We start from the raw sequence: 27,238 nt of genomic DNA on the forward strand, positions 1-27,238 counted from the left end.
CCTCTGTTGCTGTTGGAATAACCCTGAGACATAGAATAGCATAAAATAAGTAGGAGCCCATCTCAGTTGGCTGCCTTGAGGCTTGTCCAGTGATTGAGCTGTCTTACACACACACTTGCCTTTGTTTATCCCTCTCTCCCAGTCCCTCTGACCCTGTGGCCTGTCCCATGTTGCTGCTGCCCTCTCGCTCCTCCTGACAACACGCTCCTCCCACCACCATCCAGTCCCGGCCCGGCCCGGAGGCTCCGGCTGCGGCTGCTCCTCTTGCCGACCAGCCACGGTACGAGCGCCGCCGTTTGGCGGGAAGCCGCTTGCCCGGCCTGAAGGCCGCTGCAGGCGGCAGCTGCAGTAGGTTAGGGTCCAGGCTGAGGCCGAGGCCTAGCGGAGGAAGGAGCCGCCTTGGCCGGGCCGAGGTTGGCATATCACCCCGGCCCCCTCAGGCTGCCCGCTCCCTCCACGGCTGCTGCAGCCCGCGGGGAGAGTGTCTGACATCTTCCCGGTACAGCTGGAGGCCGTTCAGCCCGTCAGACTTGCTGCTCTCTCTTCTGCTCCTCTCAATGGCAAAAATCCACCAGTTGTCAGTCTATGTTTCTACCTCAGATTTAAAATTAGCAATCGCCAGGGCATTGTTTACAGGAGAGGGTTCCAGCTTTACCTGCTGAAGTGTTTGCTAATTTTCACTCCTGAATGGTCTTCTATTTTAACTGTGGCTTCATCTTGGACTCTAATGTGTAGAAATAGTTTCCCTCAGCCTTTGCTATCTTGAAAATTATTGATCGATATTTAAAGGGGACCTGAGGGGCAAGTTTTTCACACAGGGGGTGGTGCATGTATGGAACCACAGGAAGTGGCAGAGGTGAGTACAGTTACACCACTTCGAAGACATTTGGACAGGTACATGGAAGGGAAAGGTTAAGAGGGATAGGGGCCAAACATAGGGAAATGGGACTTGTTCTGGTGGGCACGGACGAGTTGGGAAAGGGTCTGTTTCCGTGCTGTATGACTCTAAATATATTCCTCTCCCAGTTTGTCAGTTCTCCTAATTTAACTCTTGAAGTCTAGGAGTCATTCTACACTGTACATCCTTCCAGGTGAATGCATCATTCTGCAATGCGTAGAATTGGTTACAGCTATTCCAGGTGAAGTGTCACCAAGTCTTTGTACAGATGATGTCAACTTTTACTCCCTTGTGTTCTAGACCTCTCGACATAAACACCATCACCCTTTATATATACTTACATGACCTAGATAGCAGAATGTCTGAGTTCTTTGGATTTCCATTGCTTATAGATTTTCGCCTCTGAAAGAGTACCACCTTCAGCCCCTTAAGCCCAAAGAAGATGACTGCACACTTGCAAGCATTGAAATTTATTTGCCACATTCAGAACCTATAATACCTCTGTGTAGTTTTGTCTGTCTGCACAGGTCATAATACCGTCTATCTTTGTGTTGATACATTGAAATGGGCTACAGAACAAGAGCCAAAAATGTGGTTAGGCTGGTTAGCTCTTCCAGCCACACACACATGATAAGTTTAGTAAATTGTTATACTCCTATGATTAGGATATCATGGTCTGTCCCTGTCTCCTCCTGTCATTGGATTTAGTGAGTTGCCCCTTATCCTTTCTATCTCTGGATTATCTTAAGATGTCCATCCATCTTCCTGTTGCTTGGTTCTGCTGATGTTTTTTTTTGTCTCCAGTGCATTAGGCATTCATGGCTTATGCCATTGTCCTCCTGAGCTGTGCAATGCAGTGCCGCAGAGCTCTGTGTAAACGGTGGCTGCATCTCTCTGGCAGAAAATCAATGGCATCTTCAGCCCATCTCCACATCTCATCCATGCTCAGCAAGCCACAGCTGAGGAAGAGACAGTTCCACTGGACCACTGGTTACAGGAGCAGAGATGTGGAGTTCACACATGTCCGATACAATGTCCAACGGTTAGGATTTGCTGCTGTCACAACAGAAGACATAGCATTCTTCAATGGACTCCTGCCTGGCTCTGTGGTGACTGATCCCGATATTCTGGAAGCGAGCAATGTGGACTGGCTGCGGACAATGCGAGGTACAGCTGCATTTGTATTGGTTGTGTTCAGGCAAGAGTGTGAAGGAACATGATCATCCCAGAATTTGTCCCCTGGGTGGATTCTCTGACTTTTACTCAAGCAGGGAGCTGTCCTAATCTTTTCTTGTGTACTAACTACAACTTCTACCTGATTTTTCACATGGAGGAATTTAACCAAATGTTTAATTAACAGGTTACATCTGGACAGGAACAGCACCAGCATCCTTGCGGGTACGTTTGCTGATGCTATTGCAATAGATTTAAACTAGATTGGCAAGGGATTGGGAGTCTGACAAGTAGTTAGAGGGGACAGAGCTGAGATGGATGTCGCAGCTAAAATGTAAATCAGTGAGACTGGAAGGCAGAGACGAGATAAGAAAGAGGCTGCTCTTTGTGACGCCCAGGAGTATGTGTGTGCTAACATCAATATCTCTCATAAACATATTGAAGCAAAGAGCAGGAAATACCTAAAAATGAAAAAAATGCTAATGGAAGCTATTGTGTGAGAAAAATAGTGATTTACAAATTAAGATTTTCATTTTAATTTTTAATAGTTGACAAAAATCAGCAATGAGCAGACACGGTTGAATTATTTGTGTCAGTGAACACGGCATGTATTTTAATGCAAAGAGCCTGAGGAATATATCAGATGAGCTGAGGGCATGTATGGGAATGATACCATAACTATGACTGAAAATTGGCTAAAAGATGGACAGAATTGGCAATTCAGTTTTCCTGGTTGTAGGGTATTCAGACAAACGAGAGAAGGAGATAGAAGCAGTATTGATCAAGGATTCAATTATAGCACAGAGGAGAGACGAGATTTATGGAAGAGTCATCAAAATAAGACTATATGGGGAGAAGTAAAGAAACACAAAAGGTGTAAACATGCTATTAGATTTGCTATAGGTCCCTAAACAGTCAAGGAGAGTTGGCAGATCAAATATGCAAGCAAATTTCAGAAAAGTGAAAGAATAATAAGACAGTAATAGTCAGGGATTTTAACTATCTACATATTAATTAGGATAGTTTTAGTATGGAAAGTATAGATGGGCCAAAATTCTTAACTTACCTCCAGGGGATTTTTTTTTCGCCGAGCAAAAGAGAGGACTTAATATTTTGAAGTGAGTCCAGTCAAGTGAAAGGGGAATCAGTCGGGAGGGAAGCATTTTAGTTTTAGTGACTGTAACACAGTTAGGTTCGGGATAGCTATGAAAAAAGCTGAAGATGAGCTGGGAAGGAAATGCTAATTAAACTAAGACTGGGGAATTCTGGATGTCAAAGGACATAAAGATTAGTATTTAAGAAAGAAAAAGAAGTTTAAGGCAGATACCCAGGGATACCTAGCAGAGCTGTTGGAGGAGTATACAAAATACAGGGGGATCTCAAGAAGAAAACTCGCAAAGCTGAGAGTGTATGAGAAGTAAAGGTAGAATAAAGGTGAACCTAAAGTGATATTTTAAATATTCAAAGACAAGAGAATATCTAAGAAAAGAGTAGGCCCCATTAGGGTCCATATAAGTAATATGTGTGTGTGAACTCAGAAGATGTTGGTAGTCCTCATTGAATACATGTATTGGTGCTATGGCGTAGGTATAAAATGGAGGATGGTGAAATATCAGATGAAATTAACAGAGACAGAAAGAGAGAGATACTAAGTATTAAGGGGTTTAGAAGCCTTAAACCTGGATAAGTCTGCATGCCGAGATGAGATAATACAGACTCTTAAGGGAGGAGAGAGCATGGGCTTGATCATAATTTCAAAGCCTCTCTGCCAAAGGGTGAGTTGCTAGCGGACTGGAGAACTGCTAATATTATTCTATTATTTAAAAAGGGAAGAAGGTACAAGGCAGGAAATTCCAGGCTAGTCCATCTAACCTCCTTGTTGGGGAAGTAATTCGAAAGAAATCTAAAGGACAGAACGTATCTGCACTTGGAAAGATGGATTAATCAGAAATAGTTAGTGTGGATTTGTTAAGGGAAGGTTATGTTTAACAAATGCAATAACTTTTTTCAGGAGGTAACCAGGAGTGTTAATGAGGCTAATGCATTTATTGTGGTCTATATGGTCTGAAGAAGGGCTTATGCCCGAAACGTCGATTCTCCTGCTCCTTGGATGCTGCCTGACCTGCTGCGCTTTTCCAGCAACACATTTTCAGTTCTGATCTCCAGCATCTGCAGTCCTCACTTTCTCCTATATGGACTTCAACAAAGCTTTTGATGAGGTTCTTCATGGAGGACAGGTCAAGAACGTAAGAGCTCATTTGATCTGAGTGGCAGGAAGCAGAAGGTGATTGTACAGGGATGTTTATATGAATGGAAGTCTGTTTCCACTGAGGTTCTGCAGAGTTAGGTGCTGGGACCTTTACTGTTTATAATGTGCGTTAATTATTTGAACTTAATTGTATGGGATATGATTAAGAAGTTTGTGGGTGACACAAAAATTGATAGTCGTAAACTTAAGGAGGATACCAAAGGGCTTGTCAGTTGGGCAGATAGTAGGAAATGGAATTCAACCCAGAAAGGTGAGAGTTAATGCACCTGGAGAGATAACAGGCAAGGGATTATACTATGAATGGTTGGGCCCTGTAAAGTACCAACAATCTGAGGTACCGTGGTGTATATATTTGAAGATAGGAGGAAATAAATAAAGTAGTTAGGAAGGCATATGTGATTTATTAGCTGAGGCATAGAATACTTACATTAGAGTGGTGCTGGAAAAGCACAGCAGGTCAAGCAGCATCCGAGGAGCAGGAAAATCAACGTTTTGGGCAAAAGCCCTTCGTCATGAATGAAGGCAAGGAGCCTCCAGAATGGAGAGAGAAATGGTTAGGGGGTGGGGCTGGGGAGAAGGTAGCAAAGAGTACAATAGATGGATGGGGGTGGGGATGAAGTTGGTCTATCACCTTCATCCCCACCCTCATCCACCTATTGTACTCTTTGCTACCTTCTCCTCAGCCCCACCTCCCTCCCATTTATCTCTCCACCCTGGAGGCTCCCTGCCTTCATTCCTGACGAAGGGCATTTGCTTGAAACGTCGATTTTCCTGCTCCTCGGATGCTGCCTGACCTGCCGTGCTTTTCCAGCACCACTCTAATCTAGACTCTGATTTCCAGCATCTGCAGTCCTCACTTTTGCCTAGTTGATAGAATACCTACATGGCTGGGGCGGCATGGTGGATCAGTGATTAGCACTGCTGCATCACAGCGCCAGGGACCCAAGTTTGATTCTAGCCTCGGATGACTGTCTGTGTGGAGTTTGCACATTCACTCTGTGATTGCGTGAGTTTCCTCCCACAGTCCAAAAACGTGCCGATCAGGCGAATTGGCTATGCTAAATTACCCATAGTGTTAGGTGCAATTGTCAGATGGAAATGGGTCTGGGTGGATTACTCTTTGGAAGGTCGGTGTGGACTTGTTGGGCTGAAGGGCCTGTTCCCACATTGTAGGGAATTTGATCTAAATACATGAAGAAGGAGGTTATGTTGAAAATGTTCAAAATGCTGTGTGTAGTTTTGTTCTCTATATTACAGGAAGAACATGATTGTTCTACAGAGGTTGTAGTGGAGAGGAGACTACTCAGGATACTGCTGAGTAGTAAGACTTTTACCAGCTTGGTGTAGGTCCTGATTCCAATTGTGTGAACAGCAGGAGTGTGGTCAGTAGTGGCCAATAGGTAAATGACCATTGTTACCACTGCCCCATTCAGGGATGCAGTGGCATTTTTGCACTGTCACTGGATGAGAAATCTAAAACCCCAGGGTAATGCTTCTGGAACATGGAGTTGAATCCCACCGTGGCAGATGGTGAAATTTGAATTTGATAAAAGTCTAAAAAAAGCAAACTGGCCTAATGGCAACTGTCATTGTCAATTGTTATAAATATCCATCTGGTTAAACAGTGTCCTTTAGGGGAAGGAAATTAGGATGTTGCCTGGGACCTCATGGATGATTCATATTTTGCACAACACCAGGAGTGATATACAATCTGGAAACATTAACGTTATCTCAGACAATTATTTCTTTCTATTCAGCAGCACTGATACTGGATCATAACTGTAGATATAATTATCCAGCAAGATTGAGACAGTCTACAGGAGCAGACAAGGCTGGGTATTGCTAACTGGTATTCAAAGCTTTTAGTTTACAGCGTGAATGTCACTGAGAATGCTGGTAATGGTTATTTATTACATGATTACACTAATTTAATTATTCATTGATCAGTAACTCAGTTAAATTATTTTTGAATTACAGGGCGCAGCCAGCTGTTACTGCGACCTCGGACAACGGAGGAGGTTTCTCAGATTCTAAGGTAAGTGCACTTTCAGTCATCGTTTCACCTAATGTTATTGTTGATTACAAACTGACTTCTAGAAGCACAAGTGGGCCAGGACTAGCCTCAAGTCTATCATAGCAAAACAGTGTATGACTTACAGGTATGCCTGAGGTCCTGTGTGGATTGCAGACTATCGGGAGAAAACAGAGCAAGGGTGAAATACATTCATTGGGACCCTGTGTGTGAAAGTCTTGAGTATCACAGTGTGATTGGGGTTACCACGTAGTGTGATTGACTGTTGATAAATGCTAATAAATCTTAGTACTTTCTAATGATAATTTGCAGGGTTATGGGGAAAAGCTGGGACAAACATACATTTTCTTGCTGATAGCTGCTATACACATGACAGGCCAAATCACCACCTTCTGTGCCATAATCATTTTAATTGCATAAAGTGGTATTGTACTTATTGATAACCTTGGACATGTGGTTGATACTGGTACTCGCTGTGGGAATGGCATTAACGTTCATAGTGGGATTGACTTTGTTAATGATTAAGATGATCAGGTATGTTTGACTATGACAGTATACTATTTCCTTTGGTCAGATACTGTAACAGTCGGAACCTGGCTGTGAATCCTCAGGGTGGCAACACTGGATTGGTGGGAGGGAGTGTGCCAGTGTTTGATGAGATAATTATTTCAACCGTTCAAATGGACAACATAATCAATTTCAACAGTACCACTGGTAAGAATAATTTTCATTGCTGACAATTGTAAATTGTAACCTTCAACCCTTGGCCAATAACTGCTATTATTTCAAGAATGTTAAATCCTGTGAGTGATTCCAACTAATTATTCACACTGCAACACTCCCCCAAATACAGAAATATTCCCCTTGTCACAGACAAGTTAATGGCAGGATTCACTGTCCAAGTCCAGATTGACTGTTCAGTCTCAAATACAACAGGTTGATGTGGAATTGGCTGCCCTCAACAGTGCTCAGAATCTGCAGGACAGAGACAGAGGGAGGGATTGCAAATTAGTGTCTGTTGAGTCAGAAGGAATCAGGCATGGTTGTGTTGACCTCCAATCCTGTGCCTGCAGCCCAGATTTGTGTGATATAGGACCATGTGGGTGAGGCTCAGAAAGGAGTCTGGTCCCTGCGGGAACTGTACCCCAATGACAGGAGAGCAGAAAATATAGGATAAGGTGCCATAAAATAGGGATGGTATTCAAACTCTTTTGTCTCTGTGCTTTCAGGAGTGCTTACCTGTGAGGCTGGCTGCATTTTGGAAAACTTGAACAATTACCTTGAGGAACAAGATTTCATCATGCCCCTTGACCTGGGGTCGAAAGGGAGCTGCCACATTGGTGGGAATGTGTCAACCAATGCTGGTGGACTGAGACTGCTGAGATATGGCTCCCTGCGTGGGACAGTACTGGGACTGGAAGTGGTAAGAAATTGCGATATTTCATTGACAGTGATGAGATACAATCCAGTAGTTTTATAAACTACTGTGAATCCCTTGCTGCTGAAACATACACTTCCAGATCCATCTCTGTCTCTACCGTCTCATTCTTCTAAGTCTGGGTACTGTTCACTAAACCTGAAGGTCATAGAAATGAGGGAAACTATTGACCTGCTTAGAAAATTGTCTGAGCGGCAGAATTCAGAGAGTAGGGGTAATGGATAGGATGTGACTAATGGTACCAGTCCCTCAAATAAGTGCCTATTTATAAGTGACTTAGATGATGGCATAAAGAACCACATGTTCAATAAAAACCGAAAGAACTGCGGATGCTGTAAATCAGAAACAAAAACAGAAGTTGCTGGAAAAGCTCAGTGAGTCTGGCAGCATCTATGAAAGGAAATCGCAGTTAACGTTTCAGGTCCGGTGACCCTTCCTCATATTCAAGCTTGCTGAAGACAGAAAGATAGATGACATTGTAAACAGTGGAGATAAAAGCATTACATTACAAAGAGAAACTAATTAATTAATTAAGTTGAAAAAATCTATGGTAAATGGATTTCAGTGTAAGGAAGTGTGAGATCATTCACGTTAAACCTAGAGATATGGCTCAGAGTAGTTTCTAAGTGGTGAAACACTAGGAACGGTGGAGATCCTGAAAGACTTAGGAGTCCAAGTAAAATGTTGCGGGTAAGCACAGAAAATAAAGTTGAGTGAAATGCATGTAGAGGAGTGCAGCACAGATTTATGGTAATTATATTCCAAGAGTTAAATTATGACGAGATCTTGCGAAAACTACGATTGTGTTTCTTGGAGATTAGAAAGTGAAGGGATCATTCGATTAAGGTTTTCAGATATTAAGGGGAACCAGGAGGGTAAATAGAGAGAAGCTATTTATTTTAGGCTACGACTGGGGGCATAGTCTAAATGTTAGAACCAGGATTGAGCAGTGTATTTAGGAAACATTTGTACTTGATGGTACAAGATTAGAACTCTCTTTGACACAGGACAGTTAGTTAGGTCAATCTTAAGCTAATAGATTTTTGTTAATCAAAGGTATCATTGGATATAATGTGTATAAGCAGAGTTTGCTCACAGATTAGCCATGATCTTACTGAATTGCAGAGCGGGCTTGAGGAGTGAAGTGACTCCTTCTGTTAATTTATTCCTGTTATTGTCCAGACTGTTCAGGATCAGAGGCAATGCTGGCTTTCTCTAGCACCATGATTTCTTGTGAAATCATGGAATCATAGTATTTTACAGTACAGAAGGAGGCTGTTCGACCCATTGTGTCCTTACCATGTCCCAAAGACTTACTCAAATAGTCTCATGCTCCAAACCTGTCCCTGTCACCTTTACATTCATCACTGTCAAATCTGTGAGTGCTCTACCTCTTTCAGTTTCTCACTGTTCCCACAGCAGGAACAATAAGGCTTTTTTTTTTGTCATGACTGATTTCGAGCTACCACTCGATCTGTGGGGGATCTTTTAGCCCCTCTGTGTTCTTATTGCTCAGTGAATGTCATTTCAATTATTCTCATACATCATTCACTCGTATTCTGTTCTTGCTTGTAGGTACTTGCAGATGGAGCCATCTTGAACTGTCTATCATCCCTTCGCAAAGACAATACAGGTTACGACCTCAAGCAGCTTTTCATAGGAGCTGAGGGGACACTTGGAATCATCACTGCTGTGTCTATTCTATGTCCAAGAAAATCACCTGCTGTCAATGTAGCACTACTAGGTAAAGACAGTATTTATACATATGTTTGGAAGTGTAATAACTGCAGCGTAATCCATATGTGCACCCTTCAGACCCAGCTGATATCGCTGAGTAAGAAGTTCCCAGTGAGGATCTTGTTTGTGTTGGTGCTGCTGTCTTTGTAAAATGCTCACATTCCACTGTTCTGAAATATTAAAAGCTGAGTGATTGGTGATCCTCCTGTGATCAATAATACCTTTTCTGAGGCCATCGAAATTTAAAACCACCTCCCCACGCCACAGCAACTCCAGAAGTCGTACACACACCAGAACTCCCAGTGTGGAATCTGTACATTGGCAAGGTTCTGATGAAGCAAGGACTGGAAATGAGCAGGAGAGCTAACCACATACTGTCATATTATAGCCAGATGATTAGCTACGCACAGTTGAGTGATTCAGCCAGTTATATGGTGGGAGCAGACAGGAAATCTTCAACCTTACTGTTACCTCATGGGATCAGTGCCACTTGAGCTCAATGCAACAGTTCAGCCTTTTTCCCATGGGTCCAATCTTAGAAGCTGACTATCCCAAATTCACCCGGAAGGTGACCTCTTCTGATATTCAGTCCCTTAACCAGTGGTGAATCTGAAGTGACGCGTGGATCCCACTCAAACCCACCCCCTACCCTGTCCCCATAGCCCTGCATTTGCCATGGCCAATCCACCTAACCTGCGCATCTTTGGACAGTGGGAGGAAGCCCAGCAGACATAGGGAGAATGTGCAAACTCAACACAGACAGTCACCCGAGGCTGGAATTGAACCTGGGTCCTTGGCACTGTGAGGCAGCAGTGCTAACCACTGTGCCACCCAAAGTCTTGTTTCCCTTGCTGGCTGATTTCACTAGGTTGTGTCCCCAGACTCTCAGTTAGCTTAGCACTAGTGAGGGGACAAGTGGTGTATGACCCACTCTGACAATTTGACTCATTCCAACTATTTAATTTCCCCCTTGTATAGGACCTGCTACATCATTCTTAGCTCATTGTTCTGTGTCCATATTGGACAAACACATTTGCTTTGGATGTATTGGGAATCAAAAAAAAATTTCCCTTGTTTTAACAAATGATACGTACCTCTGTCTGATTACCTTCCAAGCCCTGTATAATATTTCAGCAATAACGTATCTCAGTCAGAATGACCTCAATGTACAGAATATCTGTGCAGTAATGTATAATAGTCATGTGGTGTGCTAACCCTGTAAAGTGTACATGCTTTATCCTTTAAAATATACCTGGTGTTATATTTTCTTTATAGTGTTTGCTTTATAACATAACAAAATGAACCAAGGTAGCTCACAGAAAAATTATGATGTGAAATTGGACATTCAAACCACATTAAATGATATTAAGGCACATGGCTGAGAGTATAAAGAGTACCTCAAAAAAGAAAGAGAGGTCTAGGTGCAGAGTGATTTATGGAGTGATTTCTAGAGCTTGGGTACTGGGTAGCTGACTGCACATGGGCCACTGATGGAACAATTAAAATTGGGCAAGCTTAGGGGGCCAGAATTAGATGAGGGCAGATATCTCTGTGGGACACTAGCCAAGAATGCACTACAATAGCAAGGATTGGGCTAAAATGTAGAGGTGAGGGTTTTATCTGCAGATGAGCCTAGGAAGGGATAGAGTTAGGTGCTGTTAAGGATGTTGAAATAGCATTCTTGTGATTGTGCTGATATGGAGTCATGATCACATCTCAGGGTCAAATGTGATACTAAGTCTGTTTCAGCCTCAAGGAGTTGTTGAGAGAGAAGTGCAGTCAGTGGCTAGAGAATAAACAGGCTGTCTTCCCAATACTTAGTTGGGAGAATAATTGCTCTTCCAGTACTGAATGTCTGCTAACTTAATGGCAGTGGAGGAGATATTGCTGAGGTAGAGCTATTATCAGCAGAGTATTTTGACCTTGTACAATATATACAATATTGATCTGTTTTGTCTCTTAAGGTTGTGACAGTTTTGAGAAGATCTTGGATATATTCAAGGAATCCAAAAGCATGTTGGGTGAAATTCTCTCTGCGTTTGAGTTCTTGGATTACAGTTGTAGAGAGGTTGTCTGCGAGCACCTTAAACTGCGAAACCCACTGCAAGGTAAAAGGATCCTAGGTTTCCTTGGATCTATGGCAGCAGATGCCATAAATGGTGTAGACCTCTTATTACTGTGGGAGTTAACTCAAAGATGAATGGGAGTAGGCATTCAGCTCCTTAGGCCTGTTGCACCATTCGATCAGACTATGAGTGATCACATATCCACATAACTACTTAAACAGTTGGCAGGAGTTAATGACCTGAACTGAATGTTGTTTCTCTCGCACGAGTACTTCAACTCTCAGACAAATATTTGATGAAACAATTTCTCAAGAAGAGTCACGAGACCTGAAACATTAATTCTGCTTTCTCTACACAGATGCTACCAAAACTGCGTTTTTCCAGCAATTTTCTATTTTTGTTCAGTGAAACAAGGTCTGATACAGCTGGCTGATTGTTTTATTTCACAGCTAAGTGGATGTGAAGAGTGGTAATTAACATCACATTTGTTTAATTCAGTTGACTGTAACCTCTTTACTCATAGTTCTGAGACAACAGCAATGTCTCATACACAGTTTTGCAGTATAGACTGGATGTTTCTAAAAAAATGTTAATAGGATGTCGGCATCACTGTTTATTTCCTGTCCCTAAATGCCCTGGTCATGGTGAGCTGCTTTCTTCTGAACTGCTGCAGTCCGTGAGGCTAAGTGCTGTAGGAAGGGAGTACCAGGATTTTTAACAAAATGACAGTGAGGGAACGGCAGTATTTTTCCAAGTCAGGATGGTATGTGGCTTGGAAGGGAATTGCAGGTGGCAGTGTTTCCATGTATCTACTGCCCTCGGGAAAGGTTTGAGAGATGCTGTCAAAGGAGCCTGGACAAGTCAGTGCACTGTATTTTGTAGCAGGTACAAACTACCTCCATGGTACAGGTAGACGATCCTTTATCCGAAATGCTTGGGACTAGCTGTTTTTTTGGAATTTGGAATTTTTCGGTTTTCAGAATAAATAACAGATTAATGGTGACATTTTAAAATTTCTTACTGGAGGAGCAGATTTCTAAGAAAGGACAGGCCAGTCGGTGCTTCGCATCTGAATGACACGCATTGAGTAGGTGTCGACTCGGCTTAACTGTTTGCACGCCAAACAATGAGAAAAAAGTTCACAAAAACCTTCGGATTTCTGAGCTTTTTGGTTTTTGGATGTCAGATAAATGTACGTCAGTGGTGGAGAGAGTGAATTTTGAATATGACAGAGGTGGGTTACATTATCTTGGATAGTCTTAAGCTTTTTGATTGTTGTTGGAGCTACATTTCATACCGACTATGGAGGATATTCCACCACACTCTTGAACATGTGCTTTGTAGATGGTGGGCAGGCTTTGGGGAATTGGGAGGTAAGTTACTCGCTTCAGGATTCCCAGCTTCTGATCTGCCCTTAGGTTACATATATTTGAATGGTCCAGTTCAGTTCCTGGTCAGTGGTAACTGTCAGGGTGTCGATGGTCAAGGATTCTGGGATGGTAATGCAACAAGAGTCAGTCGGTAGATTTTGTCTTGTTGGAGGTAGCCACTGCCTTCTGTGATGCAACACACAGGAATATAGGCCAAACGCAGGCACGTGGGACTAGTTTAATTTGGGAAACTTGATCAGCATGAACGAGTTGGACCAAAAGATCTGTTTCCATGCTGTGTGATTCTGTGACTCCACACTATGACTCAAATATTAAGCACATTGCTGTTGTTCTGGAGTCACGTGTCGACAGACTGGGGAAGGATGGCAGATTCCCTTCCCTAAAGGATATTAGAAACAAGTGATAGTTTCATGGTCACTATTTCTGAGACTAGCTTTTTATTCCAGATCTACTGACTTTAAATATTTAAAATCTATCCCCATATCCACAGCTGTTATGGTGGATTTTGAATTTGTTTGTCAATGGAATATGAATTAAGGTCCCTGGATTACTATCTGGGGAATGTTTGTCCTTTATAGTCAGAGATGACCATGATATTGACTGGAATTAACCGAGTTAGACTTCAGGCACAATATGATTGAAGATGGCTAACTTAACCAATTTGAGCAATTTGTGTAGCACTATTTTGTTCATACTACCTTATGTCACAAGTCCAGTAACATACCACCGTTATCACTAAGCTCTCATTCCCTTGTAAAAGGAATTCATCTTAAACCGATTGTTGACAGTCACAATTTTATTGTCTTGAGGATGAATGGAGTTATAAAAGGATGTTACTCTGTAACAGTAAAACAGTGACAGAAGATGGTGATATTAAATGCCCTTTTATTAATTCTCAGGAATGTGGGCATCATGTGATGTGGGAAATACACACTCGACTATGTGTAGAAAATATACAACTGAGTGACTCGCTGCTTCTCTGTTGCGCTTCCTAACTTTGATACGTAAATGTTTTGTATGCTTGTCTCGTGTGCATGGGGAGTGCACTCTATAATAATGTTGTAAAATATACAAATCAACAAGGACCTCCTCTTTTTTTAATGGATGTGTAATCGTTCCTGACAGTCAGTCGTGAAAATACAATTTAAATTTAAAGTCTAATTATGTTTGCAACTGCAGTTGATTATTGCTCAAATTCCACATTAAATTGTACTGAGTGTCAGGTCTTTCTAGTCTGTGTAGATGGGGTAGAGTTTTAACCTTTATCACTTTCTCTGATCAGATTTACCTTATTTATTTTCGTTCTCTTTATTTATATCTCTCATTTGCAAATCCTTCCCCTCTATATCTTTTTTTCTGTTTCCTCAGGCTTTCCTTGATAAGCTTCTCTCTTTCCCATCATCTTCCTTTTTATTTTTTTTTACTTTTGTCAATCCATCTCTTTTTACTCCTCCTCCTATTTGGTACTGTTGCTGCCATTAACTACGGATTCTCTTATTCACCTTTCTCTAGAAACACCGTTTTACATCTTGATAGAAACATCAGGCTCCAATGATGATCATGATCAAGAGAAACTCAGTCATTTCCTGGAGAAGGTCATGACCTCTGGTCTCGTAGCTGATGGAACTGTGGCTACTGAGGAAAATAAGATCAAGGTAGAGTGCATTTAACCCAGATTTCAGCTCTGATGGAAACTAACTTTGAGAATACAATAGAGCAAACAGGAAAGGGTTAGTAAATCAGCAGCATAATCTGGCTGATTTGATTGTTGATTATTAGATTTCTGCCCATTTATTACAGTTTTGTTGTTTGTTAGCGTAAAATCTTTAATTATTGTGTGTTGTGATATGATTCATAAACCACAACATCTTGAAGTAACATGTCAGTTTCTAATTACAACACTGTTCTGCAGTTCTGAGTAAGAAAATATCGAAACATGCAGTCTTTGGGTGAATTAACAGACAAGACAGTGATTCAGAGGTGATTCAGTTGCAAAAAGGACAAAGCACAGGGTGGGGAAGGAAGAAGGTGATAAGGAATTCCCAGCAAGTGCGGAATGATGGGCAGTAGTCCCAGGAGATGTTTGGTCTGCAGGAGAGTGTGGAAATGGTAGGATCCCAGTCAATTATAGAATTGTGAGGAGGGTGACGGTGGTGAATGATGGAGGTGAAATATTTATGCTGCAGAAAGACAGCAAGGATTGGCTCCCAGATGAATTTCCAAATCCGCAAACCTTGTTCTCCAGTTAAGCAGTCATAGAGTCATACGGCATGAAACAGACCCGTTGGTCCAACCAGTCCATGCTGACCATAATCTCAAACTAAACCAATCCCACCTGCCTGCACTAGGCCCATATCCCTCGAAACATTTCTTATTCATGTACTTATCTAAATGTCTTTTAAACTTGAAGTTTTTTCTGTCTATATGCAACAGGAGTGATGCATGTTTCTGCTTCCACAGTTGGGACCCATGCCTAACTGATTAAATTCTGCCTTTAGTGTCTATATTGCTCCTGTCTTTAATCAAGGAGACATATGTGTATCTGTAACAAACCCTTCACCATTCCATTGACTGAAAAACAGTGAGGAGAGTACACAAGGATGGTAGCGTTTTGTGACAGATGGTACCTCTGTAAATGAGAGGGTACTTTTATTTATAATGCAAAGACCACAAACAGGTGGAGGTCACCTTCTCAAAAATGTGGGACAGCCAAAACCGTTCTTAATGAGGTGAGATCTTCTTTCACCATGAGACTGCCTGACCATTATTGTAGGTCTGACCTTTCACTAATCTGTGTGTATACTGAACTGAACAAACACAAACTCTTCTTCAGAATCATATTGAATTTAAATGTTAACTCTGATTCTCTCTCCACAGATGATGCCAGATGTGCTGAGTTTCTCCAACATTCTCTGTGTTTAGATTTCCAGCATCAGCAGTATTTTTGCTTTTCTTTGTATATATAACCTGTTCTTTTCCTCTGAACTGTAACTTGCTAGAGCAACTAAACCTGCCTTGTGTGGGGTGGGCATGCATTAATCAATAACTGAAGGTTCAGTTTAATGATTCTCTCAGTGATGTGCATTTCATAGAAAGAGGCCTTTTGACTCACTGTCTCCTTGGGGACAGTGTAAAGTATATGGTGGAGAAAGCATTCATCATATAGCTAAACCGTAAAAAGGAAACACGATGTCGGAATCAGTCAGTCGTAGTTGCTAGGAGGATTCACAAGGATGTATTTATGTGCTAGAGGTTCTGTGTATTCTAATATGTCAATTGTTTCTTTTCTGAAGGCACTCTGGGCTCTACGGGAACGCATCACCGAAGCACTGGTCCACGATGGCTTTGTATACAAATATGACATCTCCTTACCGCTGGAGAGATTCCATGAGATTGTCATTGACATGAGGAACAGACTGGGGGTGAGGGCCAAACGTGTCGTTGGCTATGGGCACCTTGGTGAGATTTACTGATGTGCTGCTTATTTGGGTAGACAGTAAGAATTCCTTTCAGATAGGTTCCTATTTACTTTTGTTTGTATTTCTGTTATTATGCAAGATTTCAGTACTCCTATATTCAAATCCTCTTGCAATGAAAGCTAATATTCTATTAGCTTTTCCAATAGCTTCTTAGTCTCCACCGACTTATTGACAAGGTTACCCAAGTCCCTTTCCACCATCTCACCACTTAAGAAATATTCTGTACATCCTTGTTCTTCCAACCAAATAACTTCACATTTTTCCACATCATATTCCATCTCACATGTTCTTGTCTAATCACTAAGCCTATTCAAATCCTTTTGAAAGTATTTTACATCTTCCACACATGAGATGTTCCTGTTTTGCTTTGTATCATCCATATAATCCAAGCCAGTATACCATGTGCTTTATACTTTTATACCATGTGCTTTAAACTTTGTAGTCAACCTTCTGTGGGAAACCTTATCAAAAGCTTTCTGAAAATCTGAATATACTAAACTATTGAGTCCCATTTGTCAGTTTTGTTAGATGTTACGAGTCACTGGTGTGGCCTGGAAATCAAGCCTCACAATTCACACAAGTCGTCACAAGAGGTGAAGATTTTGAAAAATATGCAGAATTCACAATTTACCTGATTTCCAGACCCAGGTTGATAGAAAGAAAAGACTGGGTTTCCATACATAACAAAAATTACTGGTACAAGTAGTTTGACTCTAGCGATGAGTAAATAGTTATGAATAATATAACTCTACTCATTAAAACTCCAATGCATAAGACCATAGATTTAAGCAGAATTAGGCCATTTAGCCTATAGAGCTTGATCCACCACTCAATCATGCTTGATATGTTTCTTGAACCCATTCCCCTGCCTTCTCCCCATAACCTTTAATCCTTTGACTTACCAGGAACCTATTTATCTGTGTCTTAAATACACTCAATAAGTTGGAGTCCACAATGTGGCAATGAGTTCCTCAGATTCACTATCCTCTGGCTGAAGACATTCCACCTCATCTCAGTTCTAAAGAGTCATTCCTTCAGTCTAGGATTGTTCCCTTGGGTCCCAGTCTGACCTACTAGTGGAAACACCTTCTCCATGTTCACTCAATTCAGGCCACTCAGTATTCTGTAAGTTTCAATGATATCCCCCCTCATCCTTCTAAACTCTATCGAGAACAGACTCAGAATCTTCACTGTTCCTCATATGACAAACCCTTCATCCCCAAGATCATTCTTGTAACTCCTCTGCATCTTCCTCCAATGCCAACAGATCCTTAGATAAGGAGTCCAAAACTGCTCACAATATTCCAAATGCAGCCTGAACAGAGTCTTATACCTACCCTTCACAAAACCATGTCCCTAATCAACTTATTCCTTTCTAGATGGTTATAAATCCTATCTCTTATAACCTTTTCCAACACTTTACCCATTTACAAAGTAAGGCTCACAGGTTTATAATTACCAGGGTTGTCTCTATTCCCCTTCTTGAACAAGGGAACAATATTTGCTATCCTCCAGTCTTCTGGCACTATTCCTATAGACAATGACAACATAAGGATCAAAGCCAAAGGCTCTGCAATCTCCTCCCTGACTTCCCAGAGAATCCTAGGATAAATCCCACCCAGCCCAAGGAACTTATCTATTTTCACACTTTTCAGAATTGCTAACACTTCCTTGTGAACCTCAATCCTGTCTATTAGCCTGTATCTCCATATTCTCCTCAACAACATTGTCTTTTTACAGTGCAAATACTGACAAAAAATATTTATTTAGCACTTCCCCTATCTCCTTGGACTCCACAAACAACTTCCCACTATTATCCCTGATTGGCCTTAATCTTTCTCTTTTTTTTAGATATCTAAAAGACCTCTTGCAACCTTCCTTTATATTACAAGCTGGCTTATCCACATATTTCGTCTTCTCCCCGTTATTGCTTTTTTTAGTTATTCAGTGCTGGTCTTTAAATGCCTCCCAATCCTCTGGTTTCCCATTGATCTTCACCACATTGTATCCTTTTTCTTTTGTTTTTGTGCTAACCCTCATTTCCCTTGTCAGCCATGGTTGTCTCATCCTCCCCTTTAGTATGTTTGTTCTTCCTTGGCATTAATTTCTGCTGCACCTCCTGAATTATCCCCAGAAACATCTACCATTGCTGCTCCATCTTCTTCCTCTTCCAATCGTCTCTGGCCAGCTCCTCTCTCATGTCTTTGTAGTTAACTTTACTCAGCTGTATTACTTTACATCTGATTCCAGCTTCTCCCTCTCAAACTGCAGGGTGAATTCTAACATATTATGGCTGCTACCCCCTCGGGGTTCCTTCACCTTAAACCTCCTCATCAAGTCTGCCTCATTAGATATCACCAAATCTAGAATTGCCTGCTGCCCCAGTGGACTCTACCACAAGCTGCTCCAGAAAACCATCTGGGAGACATTCCAAAATTCTTTTTCTTGTTATCTACTACCAATCTGATTTTCCCAGGCCACTTCCATGTTGAAGTCCTCCGTGATTATTGTAATCGTGCCTTTCTTTCATGTCTTTTCTATTTCCTGATTTATTTTCTGCTCCCTATCCTGACCACTACTAGAAGGCCTGTACATAACTCTCATCAGGGTCTTTTCTCCTTTGCAGTTCTTCAACTCTACCCGCACAGATTCTATGCCTTCCAACCCTAGATTACTTATTGCTGTTGATTTAATTTCATTTCTTACTAACAAGGCAACACTTGCCCATCTGCCTTTCTTTATGATGGGATGTGTATCCCTTGGATATTGAGTTCCCAGCCCTGATCCCCTTGCAGCCACATCTTTGTGATACCCACGACATTGTACTTGCCAATTTTAATCAGCGCTACAAGCTCAATACCTTGTTACTATAGTGCACTCATTTAAGAACAACACCCCCAATCCTGCACTGACTGGCGCCCTTCCCATAGTTGTTCCCTTACCCACTGTGCCTGAAATTAGATTCCTGGCACTTGCCATATTTCCTGTGCTATTACTTGTTCTGGATTAAACTCTCCTAAGCCGCCCTCCTCTATAACTTTTTCCAACCCCTTATGAACTTCCATTACATAGACACAATCCTTTTAACTTTTTTTTTCACACCCTGTCTCTGTCCCGCCACTCCCTGCTGTCCAACCTCTTTTTAAACTTGCCGTGTCCTGACTTGAAGCTGTGTTCAGAATGAAGTCGATCTCTGCTCTCTGCACACTTTTTTAAACATGTTGCCTCTTCTGTCAGAACTGTGTTTAGAATGAAGCTACTCCACATTTTTTTAAAACTTGCTGCCTCCCTGGCACTATTTAGAGGAGTATATTTAGAATCATACAGGATGGAAACAGACCCTTCAGTCCAACTTGTCCATACTGACCAGATATCCTAAACAGAACCAGTCCCATCGGCCTGCGTTTGGCCCATATCCCTCTTAACCCTTCCCATCCATGTACCTGTCCAAACGTCTTTTAAATGATTGTACCTGCTTCTACTACTTCCTCGTTCCATACATGTACCAGCCTCTGTGTGGAAGAAGTTGTCTCTCAGGTCCCTTTTAACTACTGATCAAGAGTTTTCAAGACAGCAAATATTCAGAATAATGTTATGAACAGCTAGTCAACTTTTTCTTCTCCAATCTATGTAACTGAAATCCCCCATCCTTGGAGATATTCTCATAATTAATTTTCAGCACCCCCTCCAAACTCTTCACATCCTTCCTCATGTTTGGTGTCTAGAGTTGGACACCATATGCCAATTGAATTCAAACCAGTGTTTTATAAAATATTCACTGTTTTTGTCCAGAATGCTATTTGTCTTTTTAAGCAGTTTCTTACACATGCCCTGTCACCCTCACCGATTTGTGCACAAGTTACTGCATCCCTCTAGAATTGTATCCTTTAGTTAATATTGCCTCTTTTTGTCCTTCCTACCAGACTGTATGACTTTGCATTTCCCCATGTTACATTTCATCTGCTTGGGGTTCACTCCGTGTACTAACCCTGTTTATGTCCTATTGCAGTACATCACTACTCTTCTCACAGCTCACAATGTTTTCAAATTTTGTATTATCTGTAAATATTGATACTGTGCCTGTCTATATAATGTATGTAGATTGGAAAATCGAGGTCTTAATTGAAACCACTGGGTGGAAACCCACTGTATGTTGTCCTCCAGACTGAGAAACAACTGTTAACTACTCTGTTTCTTTTAGTCAGCCAACAATATATCCTCTTTTCACACGAGATTCAACTTTCTTGCCAAATGTTGCACTTATTCAAATGTCTTTTGGAAATCCAGATACAACACATCAACCACATTGCTCATCTCAAAACTGAATCAAGTTGGTTAAATGTGATTTGCCTTAACAAGTCCATGCTACCTTTTCTTAATTAATCCATACTTGTCCAAATGACCTTTAAATTTGTCTGAATCGATTGCTTCTAAAAGTTTCCCCAATTATGAGGTTAAATAAACTGTTCTGTAATTGCTAAGTTTATCCTGACATCTTTTTTAAACAAATATGTAATACTTGCAAATTTCCAGTCTTCCTAAACAACCCTGTATCTAAGAAGATTCGATGATTATGGACAGTAATTCCACAATTTCTACCTTTACGTCCCTCAGTATCCTTGTTCTGGTGACATTAGCTTTCTTTATCCATTTCAATTACATTATGTTTCACTATGAATTTGGCTGCATCTTTCTTGGTGAAGAGAAAATACAAATTGTGTGAAGGACAGAATTGGAGCTGGGTCATAGAGTCACAGATTCCCTGATTCCCTACAGTGTGGAAACAGGCCCTTCGGCCCAACAAGTCCACACCGACCCTCTGAAGAGTATCCCACCCAAACCCATTTCCCAATACTGCAGAGCCATAGAGATGTACAGCATGGGAACAGACCCTTTGGTCCAACTTGTCCATGCCGACCAGATGTCCCAACCTAATCTAGTCCCATTTGCCAGCACTTGGCCCATATCCCTCTAAACCCTTCCTATTCAAATACCCATCCAGATGCCTTTTAAATGCTGTAATTGTACTAGTCTCCAGCACATCCTTTGGCAGCTCATGCCATACACATACCACCTTCTGCGTGAAAAAGTTACTCCTTAGGTCTCTTTTATATCTTTTCCCTCTCACCCTAAACCTATGCTCTCTAGTTCTGGACTGTCCCATCCCAGGGAAAAGACTTTGTCTATTTATCCTATCCATGCCCCTCATGATTTTATAAACCTCCATAAGATCACCCCTCAGCCTCTGACACTCCAGGGAAAGCAGCCCCAGCCTATCAGCCTCTCTCTATAGCTCAAATCCTCCAATCCTGGCAACATTCTTGTAATCTTTTCTGAACCCTTTCAAGTTTCACAACATCCTCTGATAGGAAGGAGACCAGAATTGCATGCAACATTCCAAAAGTGGCCTAACCAATGTCCTGTACAGCTGCAACATGACCTCCCAACTCCTGTACTCAATACTCTGACCAATAAAGGAAAGCATACCAAACACCTTCTTCACTATCCTATCTACCGTGGGTGGCACGGTGGCACAGTGGTTAGCACTGCTGCCTCACAGCGCCAGAGACCCGGGTTCAATTCCCGCCTCAGGCGACTGACTGTGTGGAGTTTGCACGTTCTCCCCGTGTCTGCGTGGGTTTCCTCCGGGTGCTCCGGTTTCCTCCCGTAGTCCAAAGATGTGCAGGTCAGGTGAATTGGCCATGCTAAATTGCCCGTAGTGTTAGGTTAGGGGTATGGGTGGGTTGCGCTTCGGCGGGGCGGTGTGGACTTGTTGGGCCGAAGGGCCTGTTTCCACACTGTAAGTAATCTAATCTAATTTCAAACCTGCTACTCTACTTTCAAGGAGCTATGAACCTGTACGCCAAGGTCTCTTTGTTCAGCAACACTCCCTAGGACCTTACCATTAAGTGTATAAGTCCTGTTCTGATTTGCTTTTCCAAAATGCAGCACCTCGCATTTATCTAAATGAAACTCAATCTGCCACTTCTCAGCCCATGGCCCATCTGATCAAGATCCTGTTGTAATCTGAGGTAACCCTCTTCGCTGTCCACTACACATCCAATTTTGGTGTCATCTGCAAACTTACTAACTATATCTCCTATGTTCACATCCAAATCATTTATATAAATGACTTTTACACTTCCAGTTGTTTATTTATAGAGCCAATCTTACATATTGTATACTTTCGCCCAACGACACCTCCACTAATTTGCTCCTTTAAATTATTTTTAATCAACCTGTTCGGGAATGTATGGGACATCTCTGGGGCAGATGAGACTTGAACTTAGATCTCTGGCTTAGAGGTAGCTACCACTGTGCTTCAAGGCCTCCTAGTCTCCTTGTGTGTTTCTTGGGCCAACCTATTTGACATGTCATGATACCTCTATGGCCATCACAGCTGGTGATGGGACTTGAAGCCAGACCTTCTAGCTTGGAGATAGGAACTTTTCATTCTGCCATATCACCCCCTGATTTGTAATTTAAATAATTTGAGTCAGCCTGTTCAGAGACATAATGGCACATCTCTGAAGTAAGTGGGATTGAACCGAGCCGTCCTGATCTAGAGGTAGAGACACTACCACTATGCCACAAGAATCTTGGCCAGAGCACAGACAAGAACCTCATTAATGCCCATTGCCTGAATATATAATTAAACAAGTAAGTGATACATAATTAGCAACATCACTAATTAAAGGCGAGGAATGGGCTGTCAGTATTTAAAGGTCTTTTTTTTAACTTCCTCTAGGCGATGGAAACTTACATTTGAACATTGTGTCTCCCGCATTTGACCAGCAGTTGCTGGACTCCATTGAACCCTATCTGTATGAATGGATCGCACAACATTGTGGCAGTATCAGTGCTGAGCATGGACTTGGCTTCAAAAAGAAGAACTGCATCTATTTCAGTAAGTCCAGGGCAGCAGTGCACATGATGCAGCAGATGAAAGCGATTCTGGATCCAAAAGGAATTTTAAATCCCTATAAAACCCTCCCAGCCTTCACTCAGTGAACTCACTTATGAGAACATAGATTTTATTAGAAGACCTGGCTGCAAGATTTTGATTTTTGCTAATTTTGTGCTCATCATGATGGAGACAATTGCAGCTGAGGAAGAATTAACACAGTATCAATTCCAAGTTGCACTTCTGTTTGAAGAAAAATAGAACGTGTATCTATCTCGCACTTTCAGGGAGAGCTGAAACACTTCATAGTTAATTAGTTTCTGTTTAATTGTTGTCATTACACAAACCTGGAAACCAGTTCCATGTATATCAAGTTCATCATGCACATCATGTATAGCAGTGTGATCATGACCAGATAATCTGTTTCAGCTTTTTATTGATCATTGGCCAATATTCTAGCGAGACATCTATTCCTATTCTTCAGAATTTACACTCGCCTCAAGAATAGATGGGACTTCGGTGACAATGCACTCCCTCAGCAATGCACTGGAAGCAGGTTTCTGGATTGAGACTTGAACCCATAATCTTGCAATCTGAGGTAAGGCACAGTGAGGCAAGGCTGACAACTAGCTACCCAGCCCAGCCCTTTTAAAGCCACCAGCTTCTTAGAGGTGACCAGGCACTGTGACATGTTTTGTCAATGGGCCCATGTCCACTACGAACTGATTGAGTCTGCATAAAGTTCATACAGAATTCTTATAGTCAAAAGACTGGGCAACCTCAGTCCAGGAGTCTGAGCGAGTTTCAGAGCAGAGTGTTGAATCTTTACACCACTGTGCAGACCATTGGGAAATACTGAGTGATGAGCTGATATTCCCTGTCCAGCTCTGTGTGGAATTATATTGTGTTATCAAGCAAGAAAGGAGGGAGGAGGATTGGACAGAAGTAAAGCATGGTTTTATGTGGCTTCTGCTTGTTGTTGTGTTATATGTGAATTAGCAGAGTTAAAAAGAGAAACTGAACACTGGAAATCTAAAAGTGAAGTTCAGACAAGTGTCCCAGCTGAAGTATTGTAACTCTCCAGTCTTTCCAGGTCTATGCTGGTCTTCCAGCAGTATCTTATTTTATGGGTGGTCGTCACTACTTTTAGTTTTGAGTAACTCTGTGGATCGGTAAGGGATTGATGATCAAAATACATCTAAACCCAGACACAGAAGAGCCATAATTTTGAGAAGTATCTTAACAGGGCTGAGATTGTTGGGGGAAAGTGCGAGTGCTGAAATTGGGCACCCATCTTACAGTCTTACAATTTCATAAAGAAAGGACTCTTAGCTTTTAGAGTTGTGCTATGCTGTCAGGCTGTGCTGGCCTGACAGGTATGAGTAGTCAGTGAGCATTATTGCCCATGTTCTTATCTCTGGACAACAGGATTGACTCCTCATCAAAGGCATATAGCATTGTAAATATTTGGGCTTCTTGCCTGGGTTCCCCTCTTGGGACCTCTGCTGGTCTGGACTCTACTTCTCCCCCAACTGCAAATTTGTGGCAGTGCTCCCTGTTCCACCTTGCCCTCGTTACTGGTAGCATTCTTCCAATACCAGCATTCTTGCCTACCAATCAGCTGCTGCTTTTTACAGGAAATGGCCTGTCAGCCTGCAAGATAAAAATTGCTCAGGCTCTGACTCATTTTGTGCAGGGTTATCATCGGTTCACTCCAGGAGTTCAAATCAACGCCATAAATCTTGGTCAATACACTGGGTTTGAAAAAAGTTGAGGCAGTGGCAGAGACTGAGAGAGAAATAACCCCTGCACGTCAATTGGTCAGATTGTGGAGCACATGCCTCTCTCTAAGTTAAATACAAATCCTTCAAGTGGTCTGTTGTAAGCATGGACATTAATTTTGGAACAATACACAGAGACTGATTGTATCAATTGACTTTAATCATATTTCATGTTCTATATGTTTTACTTCTTGTGCAATAAAGCATCTTACCAAAATAACAATGCAACACCTCGTTTTTGTTCATCTTCAAAACAATTGCAGAGGGAAAACTTACTTGACCCCCATCCTCACCATCTATCTATTGTAGATGCATTTATCCAAGAGTGTTAGGTGAAGGGGTAAATATAGGGGAATGGGTCTGGGTGGGTTGCTCTTCGGAGGATTGGTGTGGACTTGTTGGGCCGAAGGGCCTGTTTCCACACTGTAAGCAATCTAATCTAATTCTAATTTTGGTGAATACCACTGCACAGTCTGAGCTAAGATGAAATTCTGTCTTCACATTGAGGATAACACGCCATTGTGTTGTATGACACTAGCACCATGCTGACTGGTATATATTTCAAACAAATCCAGCAAACTTGAAACTGGTAATCCATGTGGTGCTGTGGGCCATCAGCAGCAACAGAACTGTGTTGAACCACAGTCTGTAAACTCAAGGATAAAAGACCACATTAGGAGGTAGCTAATGTGGGCAACCTCATAACCTTTTATACCATTGATAATCAGACATCTATCAATCTTTACCTGACACTTACTCAAAGACTAAACCCAGATCTTTGGGGTCGAGAGTTCCAAAGTTACACCACTCTCTGAATAAATATAATTTCTTATCACTGTCTTATCTGACATCCCCATTATTTTGAAGTTGTGCCCCTCGTTCTAGACTCTCCAACTAGGGGAAGCATAAGTATTTTGTAAATTTCAATGAGATCACTTCTCATTCTTATAAACTTTATGCAATACAGGCTGCCTCTTCCCCCATCTCTCTTCATAGGACAAGTCTGATGAATCCAGTGCACTTCCTCAAATTGGCAATAATATTTCAAAATTGATCAAAATGTTGATTTGGGATTGGGGGATATCATGTTGGGTCAGGTCTGATGGAGTTGATCGGCAGTGTTGGTCGGGGTGGAGGATGGGTTTGCCTGGCGTCAAAATGTGATATTTCTGGATGAAAGTAAATTACTGCGGATGCTGGAATCTGAAACCAAAAGAGAAAATGCTGGAAAATCTCAGCAGGTTTGGCAGCATGTGTAAGGAGAGAAAAGAGCTGACATTTCGAGTCTAACTGACCCTTTGTCAAAGCTAAAAAGAGGGAGAAATAGGGAGGTATTTATACTAGACTAAGAGAAGGTGAGTCATGGCTCCAGAAACAAAGGTAGCAATAAAGAGGTGATAATGATAATGCATAGAGAGATTATAGGGAGATTAGGAGCTGTGAATGACCAAGGCTGAAGCCAGTGCTATGTGACAAAATATGGGGGGGATGGGTGAAGCAGAGGCAAAACGGAAATCAGAGGAAAAAGGTGATGAGAGAGTGGGGAGCAAGAGAGAGACAGTCAATAAATAAGAGGTACAGAACAGTGAAAAAATATTTTAAAAATAAATGAAATAAAATTACGGAGCAGAATGAAAACAGAGGGGTCAAGATGGGATAATCATCTGAAGTTGTTGAATTCAATGTTGAGACCGGCAGGTAGTTTGAAGATAAAATGCTGTTCCTCCAGTTTGCATTGAGCTTCACTGGAACATTGCAGCAGGTCAAGGACAGACATGTGGGCATGGGAGCAGGATTGTGTGTTGAAGTGGCAAGCCACGGGAAGGTCCGGGACCTGACTGCATACAGACTAAAGGTGTTCAGCAAAGCGATCATCCAGTCGGCATTTTGTCTCTCCGCTATAGAGGAGACCACATTGGGAGCAACAAATGCAATAGACCAAATTGAAAGAGGTACAAGTGAAACGCTGCTTAATCTGAAATGAGTGTTTGAGGCCTTGGATGGTGAGCATGGAAGATGTAAAGGGGCAGGTGTTGCACCTTCTGCGATTGCATGGGAAGGTGCCGTGTG

General features: G+C 41.9%; 1 protein-coding gene across 3 annotated transcripts; it reads left to right on the plus strand.

Moving 5' to 3' along the window:
• Nucleotides 1–209: 209 nt before the first annotated feature.
• Nucleotides 210–25,374, plus strand: d2hgdh (D-2-hydroxyglutarate dehydrogenase). 3 transcript variants are annotated; one of them, XM_072573155.1, is made up of 10 exons: nucleotides 210–280; nucleotides 1,703–2,065; nucleotides 6,318–6,375; nucleotides 6,947–7,086; nucleotides 7,602–7,795; nucleotides 9,386–9,554; nucleotides 11,512–11,655; nucleotides 14,517–14,659; nucleotides 16,298–16,463; nucleotides 23,232–25,374. In XM_072573155.1, the coding sequence occupies exons 2-10, from the start codon at nucleotides 1,717–1,719 to the stop codon at nucleotides 23,492–23,494; spliced, it is 1,626 nt and encodes a 541-aa protein (XP_072429256.1). In that variant the 5' UTR covers nucleotides 210–280; nucleotides 1,703–1,716; the 3' UTR covers nucleotides 23,495–25,374. The 3 variants fall into 3 exon arrangements, with proteins under 3 accessions (XP_072429256.1, XP_072429255.1, XP_072429257.1); XM_072573154.1 differs by having other exon boundaries at nucleotides 214–856; XM_072573156.1 differs by lacking the exons at nucleotides 210–280; nucleotides 1,703–2,065 and adding an exon at nucleotides 2,278–2,296.
• The last annotated feature ends 1,864 nt before the right edge of the window (nucleotides 25,375–27,238 follow it).

The sequence above is a fragment of the Chiloscyllium punctatum genome, chromosome 6 (assembly GCF_047496795.1).
Source record: "Chiloscyllium punctatum isolate Juve2018m chromosome 6, sChiPun1.3, whole genome shotgun sequence".
Classification (NCBI taxonomy): domain Eukaryota; kingdom Metazoa; phylum Chordata; class Chondrichthyes; order Orectolobiformes; family Hemiscylliidae; genus Chiloscyllium; species Chiloscyllium punctatum.

Bases quoted from the DNA above. Each gene is read 5' to 3' on its own strand.
- d2hgdh (XM_072573155.1), top strand. From the start codon at position 1,717: ATGGCTTATGCCATTGTCCTCCTGAGCTGTGCAATGCAGTGCCGCAGA. The intron at 9,555-11,511 runs GTAAAGACAGTA...TTGTCTCTTAAG, and splicing joins TGTCAATGTAGCACTACTAG to GTTGTGACAGTTTTGAGAAG. The intron at 11,656-14,516 runs GTAAAAGGATCC...ACCTTTCTCTAG, and splicing joins ACTGCGAAACCCACTGCAAG to AAACACCGTTTTACATCTTG.